This window comes from Apis mellifera, linkage group LG15 (assembly GCF_003254395.2).
Source record: "Apis mellifera strain DH4 linkage group LG15, Amel_HAv3.1, whole genome shotgun sequence".
Lineage (NCBI taxonomy): Eukaryota > Metazoa > Arthropoda > Insecta > Hymenoptera > Apidae > Apis > Apis mellifera.
The window spans coordinates 2,576,258-2,586,245 of NC_037652.1; the positions used below are offsets into that span (position 1 = coordinate 2,576,258).

The 9,988-nt window shown below is 22.7% G+C and overlaps 2 protein-coding genes across 4 annotated transcripts; both read right to left on the reverse strand.

Annotated features, from left to right (window-relative positions):
* Nucleotides 1–1,458: 1,458 nt before the first annotated feature.
* LOC409918 (cullin-associated NEDD8-dissociated protein 1) lies at nt 1,459–7,771 on the reverse strand. 2 transcript variants are annotated; one of them, XM_393409.7, is made up of 17 exons: nt 7,498–7,771; nt 6,681–6,850; nt 6,262–6,475; nt 5,797–6,089; nt 5,563–5,725; nt 5,222–5,495; nt 4,628–5,134; nt 4,272–4,555; nt 4,000–4,131; nt 3,704–3,872; nt 3,342–3,630; nt 3,087–3,285; nt 2,751–3,008; nt 2,497–2,685; nt 2,128–2,371; nt 1,911–2,057; nt 1,459–1,831 (listed from the first exon to the last, which is right to left on the reverse strand). In XM_393409.7, the coding sequence occupies exons 1-17, from the start codon at nt 7,537–7,539 to the stop codon at nt 1,698–1,700; spliced, it is 3,708 nt and encodes a 1,235-aa protein (XP_393409.2). In that variant the 5' UTR covers nt 7,540–7,771; the 3' UTR covers nt 1,459–1,697. The 2 variants fall into 2 exon arrangements, with proteins under 2 accessions (XP_393409.2, XP_006559265.1); XM_006559202.3 differs by having other exon boundaries at nt 6,262–6,493; nt 7,498–7,770.
* A 543-nt stretch (nt 7,772–8,314) lies between these two features.
* Nucleotides 8,315–9,179, reverse strand: LOC102655670 (PCNA-associated factor). 2 transcript variants are annotated; one of them, XM_026445500.1, is made up of 4 exons: nt 8,979–9,179; nt 8,699–8,758; nt 8,498–8,619; nt 8,315–8,413 (listed from the first exon to the last, which is right to left on the reverse strand). In XM_026445500.1, exons 1-4 carry the CDS (start codon nt 9,013–9,015, stop codon nt 8,366–8,368), a joined length of 267 nt encoding a protein of 88 aa, XP_026301285.1. In that variant the 5' UTR covers nt 9,016–9,179; the 3' UTR covers nt 8,315–8,365. The 2 variants fall into 2 exon arrangements, with proteins under 2 accessions (XP_026301285.1, XP_026301284.1); XM_026445499.1 differs by having other exon boundaries at nt 8,693–8,758; nt 8,979–9,173.
* Between the last annotated feature and the right edge of the window lie 809 nt (nt 9,180–9,988).

Genomic DNA, 9,988 nt, shown 5'->3' on the forward strand with positions numbered 1-9,988 from the left:
AATTCTTTTTTTGTTACTAATTTTCTTTTCCTTATTATAATTATAATTTCTTGTCAATCATTATTTAAGTAGATATTAATTATCCATGTTATTAAATATTGTGTATTGTATGTAATTAACTCATTATATATAAAAAAATTTCTTCTAATAATATTACTTTCTATTTATTTTCTAAATTTATTAAATTAAAATTTTTTATAACTAAGAAGTAAATAAAGATTTTCGAATAAAAAATGTGATTAGTGAAATTTTTTAAATAAATGAATTAATAGAGGATTATGGAATTTATGCATGAGTTCGCAAAAAAAATAAATCTGGAATTTTAGGGTAAATAATTTAATAATTAATTGTATAAAATAATAATTAATTGTGCTTCATCTTGCAATCATCATATGATATAACAAGATATTTAAAATTATTAATTATTTAATAGATTAGTTCATTAGATTATGCATATAATATGCTTTTTTTTAAATAAACTTAAAATACTGGATTTTATTAAAAATAAAATGAGTTTAAAAAAAATAGAAAATTAAATAGAACAAATAATTGAAATGAAAAATTGTAATAAAAAATTTTATAAAAAAATGAAAAAAATTATAAAAAATTTAAAAATAGATTATTTATTAATTATCAATATAGTTCCTTTTTTTACATAATTTATATATTGAAATATATTCTATCATATACTTCTGAAATGATCTAATAAAAATATTAATAAATATTAATAATATTATATTAAATATTAATATAATATCATTATAAATCACAAATTCTATGAATTCAAATTACTTTCAAAATACATTTTATATAAAAATACTATTATAATAAAAATCTATAAAAAAAAAAATTCTAAAAATTCTAATAAAAGGAAGAGGATTGCTGTAAATGAGGAAGAACATAAAATACTTGGAATACTACTTAAATAAAAAAGCTTTAATTATTGAATTATCTTAATTAAAAACAGATTTTAATAATAAAATAATCGAGTTGCAAGATTAAAAATTATCGATCACAAAATATTTGACAAAATATTATTTTCTAAGTATTTCTAAATAATATTGCCTAAGTTCTATTTATGTTTGGTTTGCATTAATTATTCATATAAAATATCCTTGATTTTTTTTATTATATGAAATACAATTAACATGAAATACATTTTTAAATATCTAAAATTGAAGATATTTTATAGTTATAGCTCAGTTTGCTAATAAATTTATTAATGAATCATATAAATAGGTCATCAAATAGGACACATATGAGAAAATCAATATTATTCAAAAATGTTTATATTGATTTGTACAATCAAAAAAAAAAATTTATTAAATATCTATTAACGTTCTTATTATAAATTATGATATATTTTTTTATTACAAATTGTAATAAATATAATCTGAAACAAAAAATCATTTCTTTTATAATATATTGTAAAATTAATTAAATCAAATTAAAATTATATTTTTGGTATAATTTATTATTAAAAAAAAATTAATCTGTCATTGTAAGATGCTTACAATTGGCAAATTTATTTTATAATTTATACATGGCGTATTACATGAAATCACATTCATTTCGAACTACAGTTCAGATCATAATAATGAAAAAATAACGTATAGAAATAAACTATGAATAATATGATTGTGGATGCTTAGCTAACAGCGATCTATGTAAAATACAAAAAGTAATTCATAGACATTTTAGCTCTGATCCATCACATTGGTTTCATTTACATTACTACCAGTACAATCTTTTTGGATTACTTCGAAAAGTGGTTGAAGTTCAGGTGTTGATTTGATCTGTGTTACAAATTCGCTTAATGATGGATTTTTATCTGAAATAGAAGAAAAAAAAACTTATAAATTAAATAATAAAATTTATCTTGATTTGTAAGAGGCTTTTATATTTTTCACCAGCATCTGGAATAGTTAACAATGCTGCTACAGCTCTTAATGCCGAGCGTTTAAGTTCATCTTGTTTTTCATATTCTTGTTTTACAGAATTTGCTTTTACTTTCATTGTACAAGTGCTTTTCAATGGTTCAACTAACCGTTCCAACCCTATATATAATCAAATGTCTTATTAATAAATAATAACAATTAACTAACACAATTTATATTATATACTTACTCTGTAAAACTGCTGTAGGGCATAATTGAGCGAGTCTTGCAGTCATTAAATAAGTTAACATCTTAATATCATAATGATCTCTGAGACCATTTTCTACATGATTTAAAAATTCAAAAACATCAAGACGATCGAGACAGGAATCGAGTAATGTATACATGCATTCAAATGCTGCTTTTCTAAGATCTAAACCATCATCTACTGTATGTTTGAATGGACCCATTTCAACTTCTCTTATTAATTCTTTCTATATTTAAATTATTTATTATTTATATGTAAAATATTTTTTTAAATAAATTTAATCATAAAAAAAATCATTAAATCATAAAGAATCATATATTTTAATATTATTATATAAGTTATCCCGAATACCTTTATTTTAGTTTCAGCATAAAGATGTGGTAACACAGAATCTAATAAATCTCTTATGAGCATTGGTTTATTATGAGCTGCTGAATTAAATGCAACTAAAGCCACTCTTCTTACATTTAAATCAGGATCTTCTAAAGCAACTAAGAAATTATCCATACATTGTTTTAACATAACATCAATTTGTTGTGGCTGGAAAAAATTCCATAAAGAATTAAATAATTTATTTTAATATATAAGATTAATATATAAGATACCTGATCAGAAATAGTAAATTTAACAGCGGTAACAGTAGTAGTTCTCAAAAGTGCAGAAGTTGATTTTAATGATTCTTGTAATCTTGGTAATAAAGTAGCAGGATCAATCAAAGTAAGTTTTCCTAAACACTCAGCTACAACATTACGAGTACCTTCTTCTGTGCATTCGCAATGCCTATACAAAAGCATCCAGATCGAAGGCACGAAGTTTTGCAAATGAGATACACCGGATGGACTAGCAGATTGACATGTAATAATCTATAATTCATTTAGTTTTTAAAATATTTTATTTTCAATAAAGATAAAATTTCACTTAAAATATTTAATAAATTTTACCTCTTTTAAAGAATGTAACAAAAGATACTGACGTTTTGGTTGTGCTTCAATTTCTTTCAATATAAATGGCAAATATTTTGGAAGATTGCCGACTGCTATATTACCTAAGGTATAACTAGCTGCTGATTTTACTTCTTCCGAATGAGAAGAAAATGAATTTAAAATAATATGCTTCAAAGAACTTATTCCACTTAAATCCCTAAATGAAAATATAATATAAATAACAAAATATTCAAAATGATAAAATATACTTACACATGTCTGCCTATTTCACCAATAACTAATAATGCAAAAATATGCTGTGCATCACTCTGAGGATTTTGAACATCTTTTAAAAATTGTTCTACCACTGCTTGAGCTTCTTGATGCCATGTGATTGTTAATGCTGCTGCACATTTTGCAAGAGAATGATAAGCTTGCTTATGAAGTACAGATTGACTGACTGGAGCTAATAACATTGAGAGCAATTCTCTATAACCAAGACCTGGTATATCTGCTTGTACTAATGCTTGGAAAAATTCCAACATCGAATTCAAAGCCACTCCTAACATTAAACATTGATTATTTGAATATCTTTATTATATAAATACTTTTTTAATGATTTAAATATGTATTACCTTGTAGAAGTGGAGATTTTACTAAAACTAATATTTCTGGAAGGATATTATCAGAAACTCGTGTGAGAGCGACTGGATGTAATTTTGCTATGGTGGTGAGGAGATTAAGCGTTAATTGCGCAATATGTAAATCAGTTTCATTTAATAACGCTGGTAATTCTGTAGTCACCTAATAAGATATTTTAATTTTAATTTAATCATTAATTTGAATAAATTTAATTTCAATAAATTATTTCATTTATTATTTAATCGATTAAAAAAAAGTATCAATCATTATTTTTATATTTTTTTATTACCTTATCCAATAAATCTGCATGAAGAGTAGAACTATAATTTCGGACCAATGTATCTAAAAGTGGAAGAGAACATAATTTTAAAGCTCGTTGATTTTTTCTTAGAAAAGATCCAAGAATTGGAATTGCTTCTTCCTATAAAAAAATATAATAAAATTAAACAAATAAAAATTTTATAAATCCTATAAAAAATGTAGTAAAATTAAACAAATGAAATAGTAGAATATTGCTTCAAAATGTTTATTAATATTTATTATCAACTATAATTTATGTACCATAATTTGATTAAGATCTACTCTTAAAGGAGATGCTGCTATACAAGTTAAAGCTTTTACTGTCGTAAGTCGAGTAATTTCATTACGAAGTCTGTCCAGGAATATAGGAAGGCATATATGCAATTCATCGAACAAAGTATCTCCGAAATGTGCGAGAATTTGACCCATACAAGCAATTGCTCTTTCTTTTACTTCTTGATCAATGTCTGCTGTTCTCAATCTCATTAATGTGCATCGATATATTTCTCCAGATAATGATGTAAAATCAAAATAACATGTTTTATCTAAAATAAAATTTAAAGATTTAAATTTCTTTTTAGTAAAATTTATTAGTAAATTATTTTTTTATAACTTACCATGTGGTCTGATTACTTGTACAAGTTGTTGTAATACCAACAATGCTTCTGCTGTAATTTTATAAAATGGATCTCCCACAGCTGTTATAATTGGAGGCGCTAAGACTGCCATATGAGCATGAAAGACTTCCGGTTGATGAGTTATTAATAAAGTATGTACAAATGCCAATGTATCGATCTTCATATTTGATGAAGAATTTTTATCTCCCAAAGAATATTGTATACCAGGTATTAATGCTGGTATGTGATTACTCAAAGCACCAGGCAATACAAGAACTAATTCTTTTAATAACGAAAAACAATCTTGTCTCGTTTTGATACTTTTTTCTTTCATTTGACGATGGACAGCTTTTACAATTAATGGAACTTGTTGTTGTAACAATGCAATAGGTCCATCGTCATCTTCCATTGCATCGGGATCAAGAGGCACCCCGGTAGCTGGTCTTGTTTGTCTTAGAAGTGCAATGTATGCATGAAAAATATCAGACTTTACATTTTCCTCTCTTTCTATAAAAATATATATATATAATCTATCTTTAGCAAGAATTAAAAGTATATTGAATTTCTACTAAACTATTTTACTAAAAAAAATACCTTTAAATCTTAAAATCAAAGCTGGAGAAACAATCTTATAAAGTTCAGGAAGAAGTTCCCGTCTACTAGATACAACAGCTTCAAGACATTTTGCAGCTGCTCTACGAACTTTCCAGCTCATATCATCATCATCTGAATATTCATCTTCTGCATCTTCTTCTCCATCTTCTTCTACTTCCATCATAACATCTTCTCCATCAGACATATCGTTCATATCATCATCATAATTATAATTTGGATCATATGTGATATAAACCAAACAAATTTCTATAATCTAATAAAAAAATTTTTTATTTTAAATAATTCAAGATATTAAATTTATTTATATAAAGTATACTCACTTTATTTATATGCGGAGTGATTTCTTTGGGACATCTGTATACAAATGATTCAAATGCTTGTAAACAATATTCTCTCAATTCATCATCATCTTCATTACTATATTGTACAATTAATGGCATAACTTTTTCTATTTGTTCTCCAAATCTGTGTCCTGCTTGACGACTAAAATTCAATAATAAAAATAAAAATTATATAAAAAAATAAAACTAATTTTTCTTATAAAAAATACTTACCAAATAGAAGCAATGCATTGTATATAAGTACGTATTACATTTTTCGCTGTTTGTGTATAAAGACCTTCAAGTAAATGATCTACAAGTTTATTATACAAATAATTATTGCTCGAAGTTAGAAGATGACTCAGTGCTATTATAGTACGCTTTCGAACTGCTTGACGAGGAGAAGAAAGTTGCGGTAATAATGCAGCCAAAATGGTGGAATGAAACGTAATTAATAAAGCACCAAAACGAGACAATAAGTCAGCCATAATATCAAGTGCCTCAAGTTGTACAGATACATCCTCCTGCTGTATAATATAAAATTATTCTTCTTTTTCTTAATGATATGAAATATATAATATAATTTTCTAAATATATAATTTTACTGATATACAATTATAAAATATATAATATACAATTATAATATACAATTTTACTAATAATTTCAAAATATATTATTAATTTGAAAATATTAATTACTTTTTCTATAGCACTACTTAGTCGACCAGTTATTCGTTTACAAACATTTGCAACAAGTGCACTGGATCCCAAAGGAAGTTCAGATATTACAGTTTTCAAACCAATACTGGAAATATCTCTTAATTGTTCTTTATCCGATACCATGTTAATACATAGGGCATCTACAATAGTTTCCACCTGATACTCCTTTACCTTATTGACTAGTGGGCCCAAACTGAAATCGGACACGTTTCTGTAATCGTGTCCAAATACAAAGAAAATCTTGCAAACATAATACGCGTTTTGAACATATAAGCAATTATATATATTTAATTTTTAAAAAAAAATATAGTTAGAAAATATAATATTCAAAAATAATATATAATATTATAAATTTTAAACAAAAAAAAATGTATATTTTAATCTAGACATTACTATACCATTTTACAGCAAGATTTTGTACTTCTCCATTTTTATCCTCCAATAGTTTTAAAAGCATTTTCACAACTTTACGTTCTGAATCATCATCCAATTTGATATTGTCTTTCTGGAGTTCACTCATTAAATCATTAGTTGCCATAAATCTAAAATCCTTATCAGTGGATGTCATCTAAGTTATAATAAAATATATATATAATAATAAAATATAAAATTATAATAAAAATTTTGAAATCATTATAAAAAAAATAAAAAAAAATGATGTCTTGTATAACAATAAAATACAGCAATATGCATGCATGCATGCATGCATGCATGCATGCACGCGCGCGCGCGCTCACACGACGCAGCACACATACATACACATTATAATTAATAAAGAAAATAAAATTATTAAATTATTAATACGCAATACTTAGATGTAAAGATTAATAATCATCATAAATGCATAAAATTTAGAATTATTCATATAAAAATTAAAATAATAAATTACAATATCTTTGTGACAGATGCAAACACCTTTGTTTCTTGCTGACAATGAATTCATGAATGTCTACATAATTCATAATAATGCATATAATTCATAATAATAATAAAATTTTGAAGGAAATAATAAAAATTAAATATAATATTGTTACTTATATTAGAAATTATTAAAAAGTTTCTATAAAAATAATTAAATATTTTTTTAAATAATAAATGGAGGTTATGTAGAATTTAATATTATTGTCAGATCAAGTATAACATATTCTTCAATTTTATTTCAAAGTAAACAATGAAAAAATTAATAACATATATATAAAAAGATATATTACATACCTTTTCCAGCAGGTTTGCAATTTGATAAGAAACACTAGCCATGGTTGAAAACTTTTTTACAGCCGGTTACAGTTGTCGTTTCAATATTCTACGTTATAATGAAACGAAAAGAAAAAAAAATTACGAAGTTCCGTCAAAGCAGACGACACTGAATTCGATTTTATTTATTTGATAAAAAATCGCGTCAGAAACTGTATTTTAATGAAATTTCACTGTCGGCAGCATTTCAATACTGCGAATCTTTACCGCAACTTGGACTGCTAAAATTTTGATGGTAATTGCGTTCCTAAACTCAACAGAATAATAACCGCGGAATGAAACATCGGAATATAGTCACGATTGGTTGATTTCTTCTTTACGTGTTTAACTTTACTTAAATTAAATTTTTTGCACCATATTTTTTTCACAAAATTTAAAGTATAATATTTGATTAATAATATATCGAATCAATAAAATATTTAATACAAAAAAAACTTATACAAATAATTTAATGAAGATTTATTTTATTAGAATAAAAAATAAATATTTATTTCATATTTGCTGATAATAATTTTATTTGAATACATTATTCTTCAATATTATTTTTCTAATTTTAAATATTATTTATAATATATTAGTAATATTTCAAATGTCAAATAAAAAAATATATTTATTTTTATCACTTAGATACTTACTCTTTTTATCTTTTATTTATTTGTTTTAAATTAATTAAAATTAAGAAATCTTTTTATTATTTAAAAAAAAATATAAAATAATTATCTATATTACTTTTATGAAAAATAAATAATCTTTTTTAATGACAAATAATAATATGATATTAATTGGTATTAATTGGATTATAATTGGTTAATAACATTATTGTATATGTTTAATCCGATTCATTTTTTACTTCTTTACTAGTTCCTTCACCACCATCCTATCATATTAATAATGTATTATTTAATGTTTTGTTGTTTAAAAATACATTCATTAAATTACATAAAATATTTCTTTTATATACCTGAATTTCTGAAACATCAGTAGATTCTTTCAAAAAATTTTGATTGAGGAAACATGTAATAGGTTTTTGCCATTCTGGAGTTTCTCTTGGATGATATGGATTACCACCTGAATAACTCTTTCCTGAAAATAAAATGTTATTTTTGAAATAATGATTTATTTTTGAAAATATGTTTAATAAAATTAGAGATTTTACCTTTACCATTTGTTTTTTTGACTGATGTACTTTTTATAGATTTATGTGGTGCTTTGCTACCAACAGCTAATAAATAATAAATATTAACAAAATCAATTAATCAAATTATAATAATTATTAAAAATATCATAATTTAAATAAATAAAAGTACAAAATATTTATAAACTAATAATAAATATAATAAAATATTATGAATTAAATCGTATTAAAAATGAAAAAATAAAAAAAAGATAAAAATTTTTTAAATAATTTAACGAAGAAAATGAATTTTAGAAATTTTTCTTACCTTTTGTAGGAACACGATCTGCTTTTGTTCTTACCATTCTTTAAATATTAATAATTCTAACTTAATTAAAATTTAATTAAATTAAAATAAATATAAAAAATAATTTTAAAAAATAAAGACAAATAATATTAAATTTTTTTTATTATAATAAACGTTTCGTTACTTTATACGTTATATGTTTTCTTATTCAAAATGAATTGTAAATCCTTAATACCAATCGAATATTAGATAACATTAAACAGGAAAGCCAACATAAAAAAAATCATATATTAGAAATAAAAAATAATTTAAAATGCATTAAATTTATCTTCTATTTTGAATTAAAATTAAATATATTAATATATAATATGTATGTATTATATAATATAAAATATGTTTTAGTATATCAAAAATATTACTTTAATATAAATATAAGTTAATATTATGTTAAATGTATTTTTAAATTTATCTTAAATTTTAAGTAAGTTTATTTTAAGTTTTTTTGTATTAAATGTACAGATAAATTTACAGATAGTTATTATAACATACAATAATTTATTTAAATTTATTAAAAAAGAAAATTATTATTGCGAATTGTAACAATTTTACTTAAGCAAAAATATATTCAAATAATTTTGCATTCCTTTGAGGAATATTTAAAATTTTATTTTTTATATTTTTATATGGTATTTAAAGTAATATTATACATTTTTACTCGTTGATAAACTTTTTTTATACAAATTATTTTCAATAAATTAAATTATATTATTTTTTTATAATATAATATATTTTATAATGTACATATATATTGTATATATATCTATGTAAATGTAAATGCAAACAATATGATATAATTCTTTTTAATTATGTAATTATATCATGTTATTTTTAAACTATTATATTACATTGTAATTTGATTATTTTGTAATGGTATTATTAGGGAATTGAGAATTATGAACAACTTTTGATTCATCAATAAAATAAAAACAAATTAAAATTACATAAAATAATTTATATATATATACATGTAT